We start from the raw sequence: 21,668 nt of genomic DNA, 5'->3' as shown, positions 1-21,668 counted from the left end.
CCTTCCGGGTGGTGTCGCTAATCCCTATGTAGGAGCCAGGACACACAACTGCAGCCCAGCCCTTTACCTGCTGGTCTTGACACTCCCCAGGCTGAAGTGGATGCAGTTCAAGCACTGGTCTGCACCGGGGCCATCACAGCCTTTGTCCCCACACTCCGGATGGCACACACCTTAAAGAAACAACCGTTTCCTTTCACCCACAGAGATGTTGTCTCAGTCATGTCGAGCCCCCAAGAAACCGGCATCTGGGTCCTACAGGCCCCTGCTGGGCCAACACACCCACCTGTAGGGACCCGCCTGGGCTGAGAACAGAGGGTTTGATGACCTGAGATAGGGGCTGCCTGAGGACTAGCAGGAGAGTGGTGGGCAGGGATCCAGGACTGTGACATTCTAGCATCCTTCCTGCAGCAATGTTACGAAGCAGGGCTGGCCACCACCCCCATCTCCACCGTGAAGGGCAGTGCAGTCACATGGGGACCAGTCACCACACCCATCTCCACCATGAAGGGCAGTGCAGTCACAAGGGGACTGAGCATCAACCCCATCTCCACCATGAAGGGCAGTGCAGAGTCACATGGGGACTAGTCACCATCCCCATCTCCACCATGAAGGGCAGTGCAGTTACAAGGGGACTGAGCATCAACCCCATCTCCACCATGAAGGGCAGTGCAGAGTCACATGGGAACCAGTCACCATCCCTGTCTCCACCATGAAGGGCAGTGCAGTCACATGGGGACCAGTCACCATCCCCATCTCCACCATGAAGGGCAGTGCAGTCACAAGGGGACTGAGCATCAACCCCATCTCCACCATGAAGGGCAGTGCAGAGTCACATGGGGACTAGTCACCATCCCCATCTCCGCCATGAAGGGCAGTGCAGTCACAAGGGGACTGAGCATCAACCCCATCTCCACCATGAAGGGCAGTGCAGAGTCACATGGGGACCAGTCACCATCCCCATCTCTACCATGAAGGACAGTTCAGTCACAAGCGGACTGAGCATCAACCCCATCTCCACCATGAAGGGCAGTGCAGAGTCACGTGGGACAGCTGTGACCAGGCAGCCACTTTCTGATGAGGAATGAAGGAGAGAAGCGGGGTGCACCATGCCGCCACCCTTATGCAGTGATGGAGCTGGGCAGGTCTCCATGGCCCTAGTGGGTCTGGGCTGAGCCCTGCTTGGCTCCCCCATCTTGACCTCAGAGGTGCCCCCCACTGCCTTCTCTCCATCCCCAGTTCTAACTCTGGGAGCTTGTGTGTTGCTGGAACTGGGGGAACCCTGCAGAGCCCGTCTCAGTCTCCCTTCCACCTGTGCTTCAGGGAAGAGACCAGCTCTTCGGTTCTGGCCCTTGGGCTGGGGGGCCCTCCACAGGGGTCCTCCTCACCTGGGCACTGGGCTGAGCTATGGTGGAACCCCCCTCCCATCCCCTCCCCACCTCCCCCAGTGTCTCCACTGGGAAGTGGCTCCAGAAAGCCTCCCCATGTGGGTAGGGGCCTGGTGGGGCATTTGAAGGCTTTTGAGTCCCTGGAAGAGAAAACAACCACCTTCTACAAGGTTTCAGTTGTCGGAGAGGGTGGGGAGTAAGTTCAGAGTCAAAGAGGAGGTGACTAGCCGGTCACCAGCATTTCACAGCCAGAAGGGAAAGACACAGGGCTTACTCTGTGCAGCCACAACGGGTCTTTGCTAAGGGCACAATGTCCCCTTCATCCCTCTTTAAAGGGCCTCCAGACCTTCCTAGTGTTAGACTCGCTGTATTTGGCTTTTCTCCCCCAAGGTTTACCATTGTTGGCATTTCCAAAGTTTTCACTGTGGGTCCCACTGGGAACCCCTTTCAAAGCTATGCTCATCCCTGGGGATGAGCTAGACGGCTCCTCAGGGTCTGGGGGCATGAGGCTCCCCTATCCCTCCCTCAGCTACAGGAAGCTGTTGGATTTGGGCATCAATTTGCATTTGAGCTGACTCTTGTCTGCTCATCCTTTTGTGGCATCCAGCCCTCCCCGAAGAGGCCTGACAACCTGTGGCCTGCGGTCACCTCCCCTCAAGGCAGGTGAATCTCCTGTGAGAAGTTGAGAATAACTTTCTTAACCCTAAGGAGAAGTGTAGGAATGGGAGGAGATAGCCCACACTCCCCACTCTTCCCCAGCCTGGCAGATGGAGTTCCACAGGGCAGGTCCTGGTCTAGTAACCATGTTGTATGCCAACTTTCTGGCACCTGAAAGGCATTAGGACGGCTCAGAGCAGGTGCTCAGTAAATACTTGCTGAATGGCTGAGGGTGAGAAGGGATGAAACAGCAAGGCACTGTGATACTGGGGCAGCCCAGTGCCCTCCTGTCCACACACAGAATGTCCTCAGATGTCCCAAGATGGGGAAGGCTTGCAGGAGGCCTGGTGCACTCAGTCCCCTCTCCCTGGGGCCTCTCTGCAGGTGAGAGATTAGTCAGGGACCCAGTGGGGAGCCCCATGCTAGGTGGGGGTTGCAGAACCCTGATAGGGTGCCCAGGGATGGCAAGTCCAACCCTGCACAGGGGCAGGTGGTGGTTAGCCTTGTGCCAGGGAGCGCGGTGAGATCCTCCCAAGCAGGATCCTCCGGTCTGCATCTGTGAGCCCCCTCCCTGTGCCAATCTCTTCCTGGATCACCCTGAATAGCCCAACAGGAGGGTCATCCCTGCCAGGAATCATTCCTGAACCCTGTCTGCCAGCTGGGCTGCCTGGTCCCACCCCCACTGCTCCTCAGAAGCACCTGGGTTCCCTTGGGCTCAGCTATACCCATCTTCTGGGTGGGTGTGTTTATGCCCCCTTTCCCTCTTCTATCCAGGAGCCTGAATGTTCCTCAGAGACCCCTCGCTTTCTGTCTCACCTCCCAGGGCCTCAGCCACAGGGCAGCATGACACTCTCCCCCTAGCTTTGTAGCCAGCAGGATGGTGGCCAACCCCTGAGAAAATGGAGCATTTCCTGTGCTATCAGTAAACAAGGAGGTCACAGGCATCAGTGACTCCAGCCCTCCAGGGCAGCCAGGAAGGAGGAGAAGCTGGGCCATCTGGCAGCCATGGGGCTGCAGCCACTCCCTACAGGGAGCCCTGAGGAACTCATGATGTGACTGCACAGGACAGAGACCCTAGACAGCTGAGGTGCACATGGAAGGAGAGATTTCAGCGAGGCAGACTCCTGTATCGTCCCATGCACAAAAGGCAGATGCAAGAGTCTGGGCTCACCTGATGGTTCACACAGTAAAGAATCTGCCTGCAGCGCAGGAGACACAGGGGACCTGGATTCAATCCCTGGGTCAGGAAGATCCCTTGGAGAAGAGAATGGCAACCTTCTCCAGTATTCTTGCCTAGAGAATCCCAGGGACAGAGGAGCCTGGCGGGCTACAGTCCATAGAGTTGCGAAGAGTCGGACATGACTGAGCAACTAATGCTTTCACATTCATTTTCATTCATACACAGAAAAATGCTAACTTCCTTGACTTGGGATATCTGGTTTTCTTTAATTCACAAAAATATTTTTGATGTTCAGACTGCCTGCCCTTAGTTGCAAACTTCTGTATAACCTGGCTCCTACCCCTCTCACCTCCTCAGAGCAGTTATCTCAGGGTCACTTGAGATGCTGCCTCCCAGGCTTAAGTCCTGAAAGCTTCCCTCAAATAAAACATAACTTCTCGGTTGAGACTATTTTTTAAGTTGACACCCCTCTGCAGGTGCTGGGCTGACACTGGCTTATTTAAAAACTCTTTCTTGACTCCTGTGTGGAGTGAATCCAGGATAAAAACATATGTGAGCAAACATTAGAAAGCAGCTGGGGGTTCTCAATGGCTCTGTCCTTATGGGCTTAGGCCTGAAGGACCAGGTATATTCAGTGAGTCTCACAGTCCTTGCCATTCTCACCACCCAGAAGCCTAGCCTCCATGTCACCATGAGGCTTGAGGTGGGCACCAGGGGATCCATCTGCAGAGACCCTTACTACCCGCGGGCAGCTGACCTCCTCTCTGGCCCCCTACTTACCTCCTCCCCTTTATTTACTTCTTGGCTCCCGGAGGGCTGGCCCGGCACCTGTCCACCCCTCATCACAGTACTGCCCGGTGCCCCCACTGCCAGAGCCAGGAATGAACAGGGCCCAGTGCCCCCCAGGCACCATCAGCATGACCAGCTTGGCATCCAAGAAGGCTCCCCAGTTCTCGGCCACCTCTCAAGCTCAGCCCTCAGCTGTGTGAGAAACTCCACAAAGTCCACAGTCACAGCTGCACCTCACAGTCTCCCCACTCGGTCCCTCTCCTTCTCCCTCAGCTTCTGTACCCGGGCTTGTCTGTCCGTGACAGAGGGGATCCCCAGGCACCCAGGAGATGCCCCCCCCCTCAAGTCCTCACCCTTCCTTCCATGCCCCTCCTGCCCTGGCCCCTTTCCTGTTCTTCTGCTGTTACTGGTATGCCCGCCCTACTTGCCCAAGACCCCAGGGAACCTCCTTGAGGGTCAGGAACACCCCTCAGTCCCAAAGAAACCCCTCTAATCCCTGTGGTCGGGCTCTGAGTGGCCTGGGCTGCATAAGAGTTACAGTGACATTCCAGGACAGTGTGAGGTTAGAGCCATAGCAGATTTTAGCGGGGAGGGAATCCGTCCTTTATTAATAATTACTGAATCTTGCCACTGTTTATAAATCACAGGGGGAAACAGAGCAGATTAGTCCATACATAATTCAATGCTTCATTTTAAAGGCACGGTAGGAGAAATTTAAAATTGAATCACCCATAATTTATGCTTGATCTGTATTGATGGAATTCTCCATTTTGTTATTTTTTTTTCCAGAAGCTATTAGATAACTCAAAGCAACAATAGTCTTAGATCTCACTCATCATTTATCAAGCAGCTGAAATATTTAGCCAAGGAAAATATGCCCAACCAGAAAGATTCCACATTTCACAATCACTGGGGTGGTTCTGAGGCAAAGGAAAGCTTTCAGCCAGGTATGCCCACAAGATCATGCCCGGCCCAGTGCTGGGAGCATCCACGGCTGCCTAGGCTGCCAGGTCCTTGGCATGGAGCATTGCAGGCTGAGCCAGGGCTACCCGTGGGGGTGCTGCAGGAAGACCACTGGCAAGGAGGCACCCCTGCTGCTTGCGAGTGTTCCTCCGACATCAGGCCTTGACCCTGTCACGCGTCCTCCTCCAGTCCCCCCACCCTGTCCCCTGGTCCTCTGTGGTCTCCACGCCAGCCACTCCTCCTGGCCATGCCCACACGTCCCGGCTCCCGTCAGTGCCCTGGGCCTTCCCACATCCTGGCCACGAGGACGGAGAGCAGACAGATGAGGGAGAGGGTCTGGAGGCTGAGCCAGGAGCCAGGGGTCCCCTGAAGGAAAGGGGGTGCCCCAGAGGAGTGCCACTAGCCGGGGGCACGTCCATGTTCTGTTGGGGCACAGGGAACCTGTATCACCGTCCTAGGAAGGTTGTAGAATACTTACTGGTTTGCAGCATACTTACTGGTCTGTAAAAGACTAGGAGAGCCGGGGGAGGAAGGAGCTGCGAGTGCAAACGACCACCATTACTACGACTCCCGAGCAGGAGGAGACCGGCAGCCCTAACCCGCCTGCCACCGGGGAGCGGACAAGCAGGCGTGTCCTCCGGCTGCAGGCTCAGTACCTGTGTAGTCCTCTTCGTCCTCCGGAACCTCGGCCTGGGACGGTGACACGGCAGTCCTCGGGGGCTCCAGCTCCGAGGCAGAGAGCTCCAGCATCCGAGAGCGGGACTGGTGGGTGCTGAAGGCTGTGTAGGGGTGCTCAGCGGTGCCGTACAGGATGAGCGTCCACTCCCTCAGCTTCCCTGGAAGGCACAGGATTCAGATTCACCCAGAGTCCAGAAAGCCCTCAGGAGGCCCAGGACGTGCTCCAGCCAGGGATCTCCGCCCCCCAGAAGTGCCTGGCGCTGCCGGCTCAGGTCGCCAGCCCTCCTCTGACAGCAGGGCTCCCAGCCCAGTGCCATTCCCCCCTTGTTACCCCCTGCCCAGCCACCTCTCCCTCCTTGGGTGGTGGTGAAGCCCCTCCCCCACAAATGACTGCCACCCCCACAACAAGTAGCTCCCTCCCTGTCTGGGAAAATCCAGGGGATGGATCTGGGTTAGGCGGGCCCTCAGCCTCATCCCATGTGTTCCAACGTGCTAGCTGGGGTCTCTACCCTGGGTCACAGGACGGTGAGTCTTGGAAACAGAAAGATGACTGGTACCCTCGCTGGTCTGCATGTGTAGGGAAGGGGACAGGGAGCAGCAGGGACCACCCTGCTGCCTCTATGAGGGAAGGAGGCCGGGGCAGCTGGATATGCTCAGGTGTGAGGAGAAGGGGAACCTGGCCTGCACCGTGCAGGTGGGATCACTGATGTAATACAGCCCACAAGGGCAGGGGTAGACACGACTGCAGGCCGCCTCCCTCTCTCAACATGTGTGGCCAGTGTTCGGGGCTGTGGGACTGTGTCGGGAGGGTCACTGATGTCATCATCGTGCAGGTGAGGGGCCGAGGGCCAGTGTGACCTGCTGAAGGACAAGCGTCGTCTTGTGCTAATGGGCTCCGGTTGCCCCAGCTACACAGGGTTTATTGAGAAGAGGACTGACTCCACAGGAACTGGTTCTGTCATGCAGTGGGAGATAGGTCAGCACTGGTTTCTCTTACCCAGCATGGCCGGATAAGGTCCCAGCCCGAGAGCTGCAGCCACCAAAAAGCCCCCAAGACAGGCTCAGGCCCTCTCGGCCTGACTAGGATTAAAGCAGGTAAGGAACCTGTCCTGGGCTGACGGTCCCCTGGGACATGTCTCCAGAGGGTGTGGCTCTTTCCGTGGCCAAGTTCCCAACACAGCAAGTGATACTGACAGGGAAATGCTTCATGTGGGCCCAGGTGAAGCAAACACAGCCAGGCTAGGAAGCACCGTCCATTCTCAAGCCCCAAGGATCAAATCAGTTCCTCACAGTGCTGAGTGAGGAACATTCATAGTGACTGCAAGGAGAGCGTATGACCACAGGCAGCAACGAGGGCTCTACGAGCTGTAATCAGAGTTGAGATTTATTTCAACTTTGTATCATGTCTCCAGAAACCCCACCAAAGGCCTCGTCACTAAAGTCAGATGCTTATTTTAGGCAGAGGTTTGGTGGGACAAACAAGAGAAGGGAGGCTGCTCTAAGCTTGGGATCAGCACAGCCTGTGTGTGAGCAGGGAGAGCAGAACCAATACCAAAAAACCATGGGAACAGCTCTTAAGAGTTCTCCTCATGAGGAGAAACCAGCTTCTTTCCTTCCTTGTGTGTCTGTAGGACATGATGGGTAGGACATTAGGGAGACTGACTGCAGCAATCACTTCTCGCTATGCGGAAGGCACTGTGCTGTAACCTTATGCTTCTCAGGGCCACGTGCCAATTATATCTCGATAAAGCTGACAAGAAAAATAATCCCAAGAAACCAGCAGGAGGATCTGTCTTGCAGGGAGGCCTGGAAGGGAGGCCGAGAGGGGAGGCCGGGAGAAGAGGCTGGGGTTCAGGAATAGAAGAGAGACTTCCTTTTTATTGTTTTCCTTTGTGGATGGTTTGATTTAAAAAAAGAAAAACAACCAAAAACATGGCATATATTGCCTTTCACATATATGAATACTAAGTCATTAAGTTTAGTTTAAAGATCTATAAACAGGGACTTCCCTGGTGGTCTAGTGGCTAGGACTCCACACTCTCTGCTTCCTCTGAAGGGGGCCCAGGTTTGATCCCTGGTAGAGGAACTAAATCCTATATGCCACAGCTAAAGATCTTGTGTGCCGCAACTAAGACCAGGTGCAGCCAAATAAATGATTTTTTTTTAAACGAGATCAAACTAGTTAATCCTAAAGGAAATCAACCCTGAATATTCATTGGAAGGACTGATGCTGAAGCTGAAGCTCCAACACTCTGGCCACCTGACATGAAGAGCCAACTCACTGGAAAAGACCCTGATGCTGGGAAAGATTGAAGGCAGGAGGAGAAGGGGATGACAGAGGAGGAGATGGTTGGATGGCATCACTGACTCAACGGACATGAGTTTGAGCAAGCTCCAGGAGATGGTGAAGGACAGGGAAGCCTGGCGTGCTGCAGTCCACAGGGTCGAAAAGAGTAGAACACGACTTAGCGACTGAACAACAACAACAAAGAAACAAACTGGTTATACAGTCGAGGAAGCAAACGTGAAAAAGCTGAGGCCCAGTGCTTTTGATTTACATTTCTGAAACAAACGCGAAGGCTCAAAATCTACAAGTGCAGAAGGAGCAGAGTGGAAGTCCCCCCAACCTGCCTGCCCAAGCCACCATCTCTGTCCACGGCTACTCAGCTACCTGTTTCCTGAGCATTCTTCTGGAGGTGTTTTATTCTTATCCAAGCAAACATGAATACATATTCTGCCCCGTCCCTTTTATCAACACACCTGGCAGCACATTCTGCACTTGGGCTTTTCCATTAAAACACATCCTGCTGATCTTTCCATCACTGCCTCAGAGAGATGTGGCGTCACTTACTAACAATGCTCTTGACAGGCACTGAAGTTGTTTTTGAATGTCTGCAGTCACAGACAGCCTATAGCCTGGGTCACATGAGGAGGCACCAGGCGAGGCTGGCAGAGCAAGGACCCGGCACTGAATCTTGGCTCAGCCACCTGCTAGCTGAGAGGCCTCAGGCAAAGCACTCACTCTCCCTGTTCTTCAGTGTCCTCATCTGTAAAGTGGGATCACATTAACAACACCTACTTCACGGATCGGCCTGGGGAATGAAATGATTTTAACGATGGTAGAGATTCAGAAAAGTGACTCACGTGGAAGTGCAGCTCTGGGCTCTCAGCTGCAAGGTAGTCCCTGCGCCCCCTCCTCCAACTCCACACCCATCCACAGCTCCGAGGATGTAGCCCATAGCCCGTGCCAGCTCCCAGCACTCTTACCATGCCCAGAGTCCACCCTCACTGTGAGGAGAGGAGACGCAGAGGGAAGAACCAAGGAGGAAGCAGAAGACCCACCATACAGGTTTAGAGCAGAGACCCAGCCCACATTCCACAGGACTCCATCCAGGGTTAGAGCAGAGACCCAGCCCACACTCCACAGGACTCCACCCAGGTTTATAGCAGAGACCCAGCCCACACTCCACAGGACTCCACCCAGGCTTAGAGCAGAGACCCAGCCCACATTCCATAGGACCACATCCAGGGTTAGAGCAGAGACCCAGCCCACACTCCACAGGACTCCATCCAGGCTTAGAGCAGAGACCCAGCCCACATTCCATAGGACCCCATCCAGGGTTAGAGCAGAGACCCAGCCCACACTCCACAGGACTCCATCCAGATTTATAGCAGAGACCCAGCCCACACTCCACAGGACTCCATCCAGGTTTATACCAGAGACCCAGCCCACACTCCACAGGACTCCATCCAGGTTTATACCAGAGACCCAGCCCACACTCCACAGGACTCCACCCAGGCTTAGAGCAGAGACCCAGCCCACATTCCATAGGACCCCATCCAGGGTTAGAGCAGAGACCCAGCCCACACTCCACAGGACTCCATCCAGATTTATAGCAGAGACCCAGCCCACACTCCACAGAACTGCATCCAGAGCAACAAAGACCCAGTCCATACTCCACAGGACTCCAAGGTTAGACCAGAGACCCAGCCAGCCAACACTCAACAGGACCTTCACCCAGAGCAGTAGGACCTTTTAACAAGAATGTACTGCTTATTGGTCAACTCTGCACAAGGTATCCTTACAGAAACCCAACCAGTACCATTAGTTTCCAGGAAAGGGTTCTTAAAAGATGCCCTGATCCCAATGCTTTGGCTGTCTCTCCATCAGATTCCTGAGACCGTAGAAGAAGGAGGGGCACATTTGCCTGCTCAAGTGCTCGGGCAGCACTGCAGGGGGAGGACAGGATAATCCAAGCTGATGCCCGAGGTCGCTGACAAATGGCCTTGTCTTCATTCACTGTCTTCAGTGCATTTCCTCTCAATGAACTGAGCTCCTAATGAACAAACAGGGTTATTCCTATTCAAAGAGAGAACAAGAATTAAGGCAAGACTAAGGCAGAGTTTGCCAATAGGAAAGTACCACCAACGATATCGCTTTTCTCTTCCAGCATTTTGAATTAAGCGCTAATCCAAACAAGCTAGATGTGGGGGAAAGATTTTGTTAGATCAAGGGCTCTGAACTAATCTTTTTGAATTCCTGGCTTTTCTTCAGCCATAAGCAAAGTTATGAACAACAAAGAATTTATTAAATCTCTGCCACCCTCACACTCTTATGGCAGAAAGTGAAGAGGAACTAAAGTACCTCTTGATGAAGCTGAAAGAGGAGAGTGAAAAAGCTGGCTTAAAACTCAACATTCAGAAAACTAGATCATGGCATCCAGTCCCATCACTTCATGGCAAATAGATGGGAAAACAATGGAAACAGTGACAGACTTTATTTTCTTGGGCTCCAAAATCACTGCAGATGGTGACTGCAGCCATGAAATTAAAAGATGTTTGCTCCTTGGAAGAAAAGCTATGACAAACCTAGATAGCATTTTTAAATGCAGAGATATTACTTTGCTGACAAAGGTCTGTCTAATCAAAGCTATGGTTTTTCCAGTAGTCATGTATGGATGTGAGAGTTGGACCATAAAGAAGGCTGAGTGCCAAAGAATTGATGCTTTTGAACTGTGCTGCTGGATAAGACTCTTGAGAGTCCTTTGGACTGCAGGGAGATCAAATCAGTCAATCCTAAAGGAAATTGAGTTCAGTTCAGTTCAGTCGCTCAGTCGTGTCCGACTCTTTGCGACCCCATGAATTGCAGCACGCCAGGCCTCCCTGTCCATCACCAACTCCCAGAGGTCTCTCAGACTCATGTCCATTGAGTCAGTGATGCCATCCAGCCATCTCATCCTCTGTCGTCCCCTTCTCCTCCTGCCCCCAATCTCTCCAGCATTAGAGTCTTTTCCAATGAGTCAACTCTTCACATGAGGTGGCCAGAGTACTGGAGTTTCAGCTTTAGCATCATTCCTTCCAAAGAAATCCCAGTCCTGAATATTCATTGGAAGGACTGATGCTGAAGCTCAAGCTCTAATAGTTTGGCCACCTGATGCAAAGAACTGACTCACTGGAAAAGACCCTGATGCTGGAAAAGACTGAAAACAGGAGAAGGGGACAACAGAGAAGAGATGGTTGGATGGCATCACTGACTCGATGGACATGAGTTTGAGCAAGCTCATGAGTTGCTGAAGGACAGGAAAGCCTGGCGTGCTGCAGTCCACAGGGCCACAAAGAGTTGGACACTACTGAGTGACTGAACTGACCGAACTGAACTCAAGGAGGGGGTCTTCAGATCTATAGGCAGTCGGTCAAAAGCACAGGTGATAACCCAGGATTACAACTGGTGTACCAAGCACAGTGGGGTGGGGAAGAGGGGGCAGATAGTCTTGCTGGACTGAATGCTCAGTCTGTAGGGCTGATGCTGTCCTGTGGCAGGTGGTGCCAGAATGGAGTTACATTGTAGCACACCCAGCTGGAGCTGCAGAGAATTGCCTGGCCTGGGGACATCCCCACACGTTTGGTGACCCGAAGTAAAGAGCTCTGTGTGAACAACAGAGGAGACACAGGGAGAGAAACACAGGAGGGAGGAAGAAGTGGGTTTTTCCCTACTCCATGTTTCTATTTTACAACACCAGCTGCAGTTTTCTTGAAATTTTCTGGTCCTGCTCTTTGTTTTTGCTGCCTGAGTTGCTTCTTCCCCCCAGGGTTTGTTTTCTGTAAAGTCTGTGTCTGTTTTGATGTTGCATAAACTTCTCACATGTGTGGGGGTCCTTTTCTATTTATCAGTGAGGCACTAAGAATGATTAAGGTTCTGCATGCTGGAATGTGAAAACACACTTTTTGTTTATTGATTTCGTATTCAGCAAACTTGCTAGCCAGAACAAAATGAGAACGGAAATGTTATCATAGCATGCCAGCTAGCTCAGATGTAAACAATGCTTGTTTTCATAGTAAATGCAAGCACTTCACATCAGAAACAGTGGAGACGGGAAGAAAATGTACTCTTCTTAAAGTGCTGAAATAATAGAAAAGAAACAGGACTGACCCAGGATCCAGTGAAAATAACTTCAGAAATAGGTGGAGCCATGGTGCCCTCGCCTTGATTCTGGTCAGCAGAGTCAAAATCAACGTGTCAGTAAATAAACCTATCCTTAAAAACAAACCAAAAGATGGGTTGAAATAAAGATATTCTGAGATAAATCCAAGCAGGGAAGGGTTATGGACAGCAGGCTAAGAAATGGAGAAGCAGCTCTTCAGGCAGAAGGAATATGGTCACACCTAAAACCTGGATCCACAGGGGGAGCATGGGGAAGAGCAGCTTTTTTTCCCTTCACTCGGGGCTAGGCCTCCCTCTGTCACCTCTATTTAACCTTCACTACCTGTTTGGATCAGCAGTATTTTTATAATCATCCAGTTCCAACGATCTCCTATTTTAAATTATGGTATTTTCCTTTGACACGAGTCATTTAGTAGTGTTGCTCAACTATCAAATGTATAGGCTTTTTCTAGTAACCTCTTAAGTTTTGATTTCTTACGTGTACTCTCAGAGGACAGGGTTTATATACTACCAGTCCTTGGAAATAGCCTGAAGCTTGCCAAATGGCCCATGACGTGCCCAATTCTCATAAACAATCCACCTTGTGCTGGAAAGGCGAGTGTGTTCTTCGGTCGTTGTGTGTAGGCACACTGGTTGGACCTAATTTTCAACTGTGATGTTCAGAATTCTCTTCCTACTGACTTTTGCTGTTTTATCTATCAAATGTACTTGAGGTACCCTAAACCTCCCACCTTGTGCGTTAGTCTGTCTTTTTCTCTTTGGAGTTTTAATGAATTTTTGCTTTATATATTTCGAGGCCACGTCAGGACTGAACCAAATCTTTTATCAACATCAGTGATCCTCTTTCCAGCTTCAGGAAGGCTTTCCACCTTAACGTTTGTTTCTCCAAAGTTAACGGAACTACATCGGCTTTCTTTGGTTAGCATTTTCTTGGGCTACCTTTTACCATCCACTGATTCTTAACTTTGCAGTTTTCTTATAGTTTAAATATTGTTCTTACATATAGCTCTCTTGGTCAGTCACAGCATGAAGCAGATAGCATAATTAAACTCAGATAATCCAATGGCTTCCCAGGTGGTTCAGTGGTAAAGAATCTGCCTGCCAATGCAGGAGATGTGGGGTCAATCCCTGGGGTTGGGAAAATCCCCTGCAGAAGGAAATGGCTACCCATTCCAGTATTCTTGCCTGGAAAATCCCATGGACAGAGCAGCCTGCCAGGCTACAGTCCATGGGGTCCCAGAGTTGGACACGACTGAAGTGGCTTAACAACAATGAGCAGAGGAAAGGGATGATGGGGTTCCCCAGGGCTAGAAACAGAAGCGGTGTTAAGCCCACAGGTGTACTATAGCCTATAGGCAAGGGGAGGGGAGCGTGTGACCCCAAGGGATGCTGAAGGGATAAATAACTCACACAGAAGTACCACTTTCCTCCCTCTATTCTCCTGCTGAAGTTCTCCTGGCTGAACTCCACCACAAGCCATGGGCAGAGAATCTTTGCACAAGCCAGCCTCAAGGCAGAGTGGGGCAGACGCAACAGCAAACACTCAAAAATCTAATCTGACGATCTTTGTCTTCTAAATGGAGCAATCTGTCTACCTTTATTGGAACTGTCAACACAGCTGGACTTCACAGCTTGTTTTGTGTATTCTAGTTGTTTCGCTACTTGTTCTGTTCTTGGTCTTTCTGGTGCCAGACACAGAAGCCCACACCATCTCTTAACATTCCAATTTTGTCTTTGTTTAGGGGTAATTCACTAGCAATTTATGAAAGATATTTACCTTATACTAAAAAAAAAAATCAAATAACAAAACCTCAAATCATACCATGAAGAAAATCAAATCACAAAGTGGGAATAAAAAGAGAATGAGCGAAACTCTAGAGAAGAAATTTAAGAAGTCAAGTGGGCCTTAGAAAGCATCACTATGAACAAAGCTAGTGGAGGTGATGGAATTCCAGTTGAGCGGTTTCAAATCCTGAAAGAAGATGCTGTGAAAGTGCTGTACTCAACATGCCAGCAAATGTGGAAAACTCACCAGTGGCCACAGGACTGGAAAAGGTCCGTTTTCATTCCAATCCCAAAGAAAGGCAATGCAAAAGAATGCTCAAACTACTGCACAATTGCACTCATCTCACATGCTAGTAAAGTAATGCTCAAAATTCTTCAAGCCAGGCTTCAGCAATACGTGAACCGTGAACTCCCTGATGTTCAAGCTGGTTTTAGAAAAGGCAGAGGCACCAGAGATCAAATTGCCAACATCCGCTGGATCATGGAAAAAGCAAGAGAGTTCCAGAAAGACATCTATTTCTGCTTTATTGACTATGACAAAGCCTTTGACTGTGTGGATCACAATAAACTGTGGAAAATTCTGAAAGAGATGGGAATACCAGACCACCTAACCTGCCTCTTGAGAAATCTGTATGCAGGTCAGGAAGCAACAGTTAGAACTGGACATGGAACAACAGACTGGTTCCAAGTAGGAAAAGGAGTACGTCAAGGCTGTATATTGTCACCCTGCTTATTTAACTTCTATGCAGAGTACATCATGAGAAACACTGGGTTGGAAGAAACACAAGCTGGAATCAAGATTGCCAGGAGAAATATCAATAATCTCAGATACACAGATGACACCACCCTTATGGCAGAAAGTGAAGAGTAGCTAAAAAGCCTCTTGATGAAAGTGAAAGAGGAGAGTGAAAAAGTTGGCTTAAAGCTCAACATTCAGAAAACGAAGATCATGGCATCTGGTCCCATCACTTCATGGGAAATAGATGGGGAAACAGTGGAAACAGTGTCAGACTTTATTTTTCGGGGCTCCAAAATCACTGCAGATGGTGACTGCAGCCATGAAATTAAAAGACGCTTACTCCTTGGAAGAAAAGTTTTGACCAACCTAGATAGTATTATTCAAAAGCAGAGACATTACTTTGCCGACTAAGGTCCGTCTAGTCAAGGCTATGGTTTTTCCTGTGGTCATGTATGGATGTGAGAGTTGGACTGTGAAGAAGGCTGAGCGCTGAAGAATTGATGCTTTTGAACTGCGGTGTTGGAGAAGACTCTTGAGAGTCCCTTGGACTGCAAAGAGATCCAACCAGTCCATTCTGAAGGAGATCAACCCTGGGATTTCTTTCGAGGGAATGATGCTAAAGCTGAAACTCCAGTACTTTGGCCACCTCATGTGAAGAACTGACTCATTGGAAAAGACTCTGATGCTGGGAGGGATTGGGGGCAGGAGGAGAAGGGGACGACAGAGGATGAGATGGCTGGATGGCATCACGGACTCGATGGTTGTGAGTCCGAGTGAACTCTGGAGATGGTGATGGACAGGGAGGCCTGGCGTGCTGTGATTCATGGGGTCGCAAAGAGTCGGACACAACTGAGCAACTGAACTAAACTGAACTAAGGCTATATATAAGTCTTAAGACTATTTAAGTCAAATAAGAGACCACAAAAATATTTATAGGAGCTATAATCCAGAAAGGGTTATTACATCTGTATTTTACATGAAGCACCTATTAGCTTGATAATAACAATACTGACTATTCTCCGGACAAAAAAAGAAAGGGTAATTAAACACACACACACTGTGCACACAAACATATGGGAAAGCGTTCAACCTCCTAATTATCACAATGCAAATTGAAAGGAAGATAGCATTTATCTCCTCGAGAGTTGGCAATGACAGTGCCTACTTATGCCTGATAACCTTGTAGGTTGGTTCAACCATTTTGAAAAGCAAATTGTAAAAAAGTATCAGGAATATGTATATTTGTGGTTTCCACTGCTTATCTGTCCTATGACCTTTTATTCTGGTGAATGAATCTAAGAAAATACTTTTAAATTTAGGAAAACACTTTCTGCACTAAGTTGTCTATTTATAACAGCAAAACCCCCAGAAAATAATCTATGTGTCCTAAAATAGTGGGATGTTTAAATAAATGACTTTCCTAGTGGCTCAGACGATAAAGCGTCTGCCTACAATGTGGTAGACCAGGTTCAATCCCTGGGTCGGGAAGATCCTCTGGAGAAGGAAATGGCAACCCACTCCAGTACTCTTGCCTGGAAAATCCCATGGACGGAGGAGCCTGGTAGGCTACAGTCCGTGGGGTCGCAAAAAGTCGAACAAGACTGATTGACTAAACTTTCTAAATAAGTGATGATACTTCTACTTGGCAAGGTATTATAAAAATATATAAGATGCTGCTTACAGAGATGTGCAAGTAGCAAAAAGAAATACAAAGTCAGACATGCAGCACGGTTAGAAAACGCTGTAAAATGTCAAGTCTGAAAAACTCAAGTGGAAATATGGACATACTGAATATGACGTGTTTCTGAAAAAGGATAAAGTTAAGTGTTTCAAACATTCAATGCACTTGAGGGTGGGGGACTGGGGGGAGGGGATCTGGCTGCCAGAATGCTGACCAGGGTGGCTGCACCTCTGTGGCTGATGCGACGGTGGGGAACCTGGGGATGGGGTTTTCAGGAGAGCTCTTCCTCTTCCCACGATTCTCTGTTCATTTTTATCAATGTCTAGTGTATTATTTGTAAAAACGAAGTATTCAAGAAAAATCTCATCTCTTTGTTCCACCCAAGACCAGGAGACACAGAATGATGAATGAAGCCATGACTTGAGATCGTGCACAAGCTTGCACAACCTGGACAAGCAGGGTGTCGCCCTCCCTCTCCCTCCCGCACTAGGAGACTCAGGGGAACAATGTCCTACAACAGGCCCCTGAAAGAGCAGAAGGGAGGCAGAGGCCCTCTGAGACCCACCAAGTACTCTCAAAGCTAATGGGGTTAGAGCGGGGCTTCTGGACATCTGTGTGTGTGGCCTCCCAACGTGCTCAGTTCTCTCCAGGCAGCAGGAGCAATCTCCCAGAAAAGTTTTTAGTGACAAACCTGGAAGCCAGCACAGAAGGCATTGCTGGAAACCTGACTTTCTTCCTAGCTGCCAGTACGAGATAAATCGAGCCATCAAACACAGATTGCAAAAGCTCCATTCTTCTTCTCGAAGTGAAGATTAGCTCAAAGCAGATGTCAATTCAACAGTCAATAAAACCAACAAGAGAGTGAGAACAGCTATGCTCTCAGTAAGAAAGAAACATATGAAAGTTACTGAACTGAAATCAAGAAACCATGGAACTTTTTATGATGAAAAAAGGGAAAGAACAGTCACATGGGAGAGACTAATTTCTTCCTCTTTTAACTGATTATTATATGGGTTATGAATTTAACCTCAGATATGCAGATGACACCACCCTTATGGCAGAAAGTGAAGAGGGGAGTGAAAAAGCTGGCTTAAAATTCAACATTCAAAAACTGAACATCATGGCATCTGGTCCTATCACTGCATTGCAAATAGATGGGGAAACAATGGAAGCAGTGACAGACTTTATTTTCTTGGGCTCCAAAATCACTGCAGATGGTGACTGCAGCCATGACATTAAAAGACGCTTGCTCCTTGGAAGAAATGCTATGACCAACCTAGACAGCATAGCAAAAAGCAGAAATATTACTTTGCGGACAAATGTCCATCTAGTCAAAGCTATGGTTTTGCCATTAGTCATGTACAGATGTAAGAATTGGCCCATAAAGATAGCTGAATGCTGAAGCATTGGTGCTTTTGAACTGTGGTGCTAGAGAAGACTCTTGAGAGTCCTTTGGACTGCAAGGAGATCAAACCAGCCAATCCTAGAGGACATCGACCCTGAACATTCATTGGAAGGACTGATGCTGAAGCTCAAGCTCTAATACTTTGTCTACCTGATGCAAAGAACTGACTCACTGGAGAAGACTCTGATGTTAGGAAAGATTGAAGGCAGGAGGAGAAGGGAACGACAGAGGATGAGATGATTGGATGGCATCACTGACTTGATGGACATGAGTCTGAGCAAGCTCCAGGAGTTGGTGAAGGACAGGGAAGCCATGGGGTCACAAAGAGTCGGATATGACTGAGACTGAGCAACTGAAATGAACAGATGAGTATGCATAGCTTAAAACAGATGATTCAAATTATATGGGCTTTTGATTTAAACAAGGTTTACAGCCACAGGCACCTTCACTCACTCCCCCATCCAACGACTGCATGTTAGCCACATTCCAGGTGCTGGAGAGGAGAGACAGCATTCCGCTCTTTCTTAGCACACCAGCATCACACTGGGCCAGTGCTGACGGGATGCCCATGATGACCACCCTCCCAGCACTTCACAGGGACCACTGGAGCACACACCCAATCTGCCAACGACCTTGTGCTGAGGCCATGTTCTCTAGAAAGCCAGAGTCTGTGGCAAAGCCTATGGGCTGAGGCTTTACAAGGAGGGGCAATCATGGGGGTAGGGAAGGCTGGGCAGGCAGGGGGCAACAGATACTGAACTGGCTGTGTGTTCCCAGCGAAGTTGCAGGTTCTAGGCTGAGGAGCTCCTCCCCATGGACCTTGTAGGGCTAGGAAGGGTGTGCGCCCTGCTCCCTGGGCAAACCTCCAGTGCACTCCAGGTGTGATACCTGCCCCTCCAGGTAGCTAGGTGCTGGCGTGAACTAAGACCTCACCTCCGTATCAGTAAACAAAGGATGCTGCCACCATGGAGTCAGCTGGACCAGAGCACTGCAGGAACTCAGAATGGAGAGAACAGGTTGCCCATGGCGCCCTCAGCTGCTTGCAGCACCTCCATCCTCCCACACAACCATGCACCCTGGAGGACTGCAAGATGAAGAGCAGGGTGCTGGCCTCGGGTGTTGGGGTGCCTGTGTCAGAGGAACGCCTTCAGGGAGCCCAGAGCTCTGTCTCTTCCCACACACAAAAACACGCCAAGTTCCTTAACTTGAGATGGCTGGTTTTCTTTAATTAATACTAATTTTTTGATATTTGGACTACCTGGATTTTGTTGCAAATGCTCTAAAATGCCCTGGCTCCCCGCTTGCCCTTTGGAGCTATCCCTCAGAGCTATCCGAGAGGCAGTTCCTTGGGCTTTAGCCCTCAGTGTGTCCACTGAATAAAACCTAACTCTCAACTCACCAGGTATGCATTTTTTCAGTTGCCACTGGAAAGCTGGGATTTACATGTGACCTGGAGGTGGAGAGAAAGTGGCAGCCTTCCCATGTCCTCTTGAGTCTGACTGGCCCTCTTCCTCCCTCTCCACAAGGGCCAACTCAACTTCAACCTGTACGACAGGGCAGCTGTGCCCCAGACATGCCTTCAGCTTCCAGGGGACCCAGGGAGCTGACATGGGGCATGACCTCCCCACTGGGCCAGAGGCAAGGTCCCCAGGCAGCGGGGCTGAGCAAACCTGGGAGGACACAGAGGGTGTGGTGCGAGATAGACAGAGCAAAGTGTGAAGTCCAAAAAGAACGACTTCCCTGGGCTTTCTTTGGTCCCTTCCTTTCTATCCAAGGGAACACCACAGGGGTGTCCCTCGTGGTCCCATGGCTAAGACTCCATGCTCCCAATGGAGGGTGTGCTGTTTAGATCCCTGGTCAGAGAACTGGATCCCACATGCCACAACTAGAGATTACACATGCCACAACTAAGACCTGGTGCAGCCAAGTAAAGATTCTTTTTAAATCTTAAAAAAAAAAAAAGACTTGCAATTTCCTTAAAAATGAGAGAGTACCACAGCTTGGTAAGGCAGACAGAACAGCAGGCAAAGAATCACTGAGCTTGCCAAAGAAAAGAAACACATGACAGGTCCAGGGATGCCCACTGCAGACGTCTCCGTTCACCATCTGCACCATCGTGACCTGGAACCTCCCTGGCCTGCAACACAGGGGCCATGATCCCCCGACACCACAGGGCAGGAGACTGGGAGCTTCCAGGATCAGGTTACACCCTCAGACACCCTGCTCCACGCTCACCGCACGCAGAGTCCTCGGGCCTGAAGGCAGCAGGGTTCTGGGGTCTGCAGGCCCGGGCTCCCTCTCGCCCCTGCCTCCTCACAGACTCTGCCTCTTCTCCATTAGGTTGGCATGAGCATGGAGCAGGTTCCAGCTGCATAACTTACCCAACCCTGCAGCTTTACTCCGTGTGACTTGGCAAATACACCAACCAAACACGGCTGGGCCTCTTTGATCGCGCCCTGGCTCCGACTGTCAGGTTTAGGGAAAGGAGAAACTCAAAGCTGGGATTCCATAGAAGTGAGCTGGTAGAGTTGGTGTGCTGGGTGGGCTCCAGAGAAAGCCAAGAAATATAGGACCTTTGCTCAAGGCTCGACCCCAGGACACCCCAAACTCACACAGCCACTCAGAGCTGGGAAGGCAAGCTGTGGGTTATGTTCTCCCAACAGTTTCAGAATCAAGCTGTGAGCAAATTTTTGCTTCTTCTGTATGAAAAAAATGTTGCTTAAGAAGAAGAACGGATATGGAATAAATCTGCTGAGCTGCAGGCTTAAAAGAACGGACTGGATGGTAACCTAGCGAGCAGGCCCTTGACTCTGGTGTTCCCAAGCCCCCAAGCTCTCCACTCTCACAGGCAGGTTAACCCTCCCCACAGGCGCCAGGCAGGTCTCCACCTGTGTCCTCTGGGCAAGAGCCTCCCCAGGGGCACGTGGGCCAGTTCCCAAAGGTTGCAGTCAGAACCTGCACTTGTGGGACAAGGTGAAAAGCGGGCAAGTATCCAGGGGAACCCACTGTGTGCCACCTCGTGCTGGAAACGCTCACACCCATCAGGTGCCCAAACACGCACGACGGAGTTCCTGTCACTCACAGGGTCCCCCAGGCTATACTCTGTGGAGCTGGAACTGGGACCCAGGCCTCTTGACATCTGCGTTCAGGCTCTTTGCACCAGATCACACCGTGGCCCCAAGTGCGGAACGCCAGGCACACTTGGGAACTTCCACTCGCTTGCTACCCTGACACAGTAAACTCTACATGCGAGCCTTCAAGTTGTAGGCTTTCAAATATGTGAACGTGTGTTCACAAGTCCACTCATGAGAGTTAGTTCGCGTGTCTGGTGTACACTATCACATGAGTGTGCCCTCTACACGTGGTTGTGCTCATGTGTACTTTACTGTACAGTCCTGCATAGAGGACAGTAGTTCTGCGACTTTATTTCAAGCTCAGGATGTCTAGAAGCAAGTGTAAAAGCAGCGGTGATGTAGCTGGTACTAATGTACTTTTCAGGGTACTGCACTATAAGATTAAAACTGTTTCCTCTCTTTTTCGTGTTTGTTTTTTATGTGGCATTTGTGCAAAAAGTATACAGCTACCACAGTGCGGTACTATATAGCCGCGTATGTTAGTTGGACACCTGGACTGACTTTGTTGGACTCAGGAACAAATTGGACTTATAATGGGGCTCTCAGAATGGCACTCATTCATATGGAGGAGACTTACTGTATTTAACTGTCCATCTCTGTTCTAATTTATATTTTCTTTTATTACTGCAAAGATTAAGTAAGTGTTAGTTGCTCAGTTGTGTTCAACTCTTTGCAACCCCATGGACTATAGCCTGCCAGGCTCCTCTGTCCACGAGATTATCCAGGCAAGAAGACTGGAGTGGGTTGCCATGCCCTTCTCCAGGGGATCGTCCTGACTCAGGGATCGAACCCAGGTCTCCTACACTGCAGGTAGATTCTTTACCACTGAG

General features: G+C 50.1%; 1 protein-coding gene across 3 annotated transcripts in view; it reads right to left on the bottom strand.

The window, feature by feature from the left end:
• The window catches only part of PCSK6 (proprotein convertase subtilisin/kexin type 6), a 171,833-nt gene that overhangs the window by 13,586 nt on the left and 136,579 nt on the right, over nucleotides 1-21,668 (bottom strand). For 2 of the 3 annotated variants that reach the window (XM_052659403.1, XM_052659405.1), the window contains exons 14-16: nucleotides 5,631-5,810; nucleotides 5,472-5,510; nucleotides 68-170 (exon numbers count right to left, since the gene is read on the bottom strand). In XM_052659403.1, the coding sequence (XP_052515363.1) occupies nucleotides 68-170; nucleotides 5,472-5,510; nucleotides 5,631-5,810 (322 nt within the window). The remainder of the gene's footprint in view (nucleotides 1-67; nucleotides 171-5,471; nucleotides 5,511-5,630; nucleotides 5,811-21,668) is intronic. The other variant, XM_052659404.1, reaches the window with a different exon arrangement.

This window comes from Budorcas taxicolor, chromosome 21, assembly GCF_023091745.1.
Source record: "Budorcas taxicolor isolate Tak-1 chromosome 21, Takin1.1, whole genome shotgun sequence".
Lineage (NCBI taxonomy): Eukaryota > Metazoa > Chordata > Mammalia > Artiodactyla > Bovidae > Budorcas > Budorcas taxicolor.
This window is presented reverse-complemented; position numbering and strand designations above follow the sequence as displayed.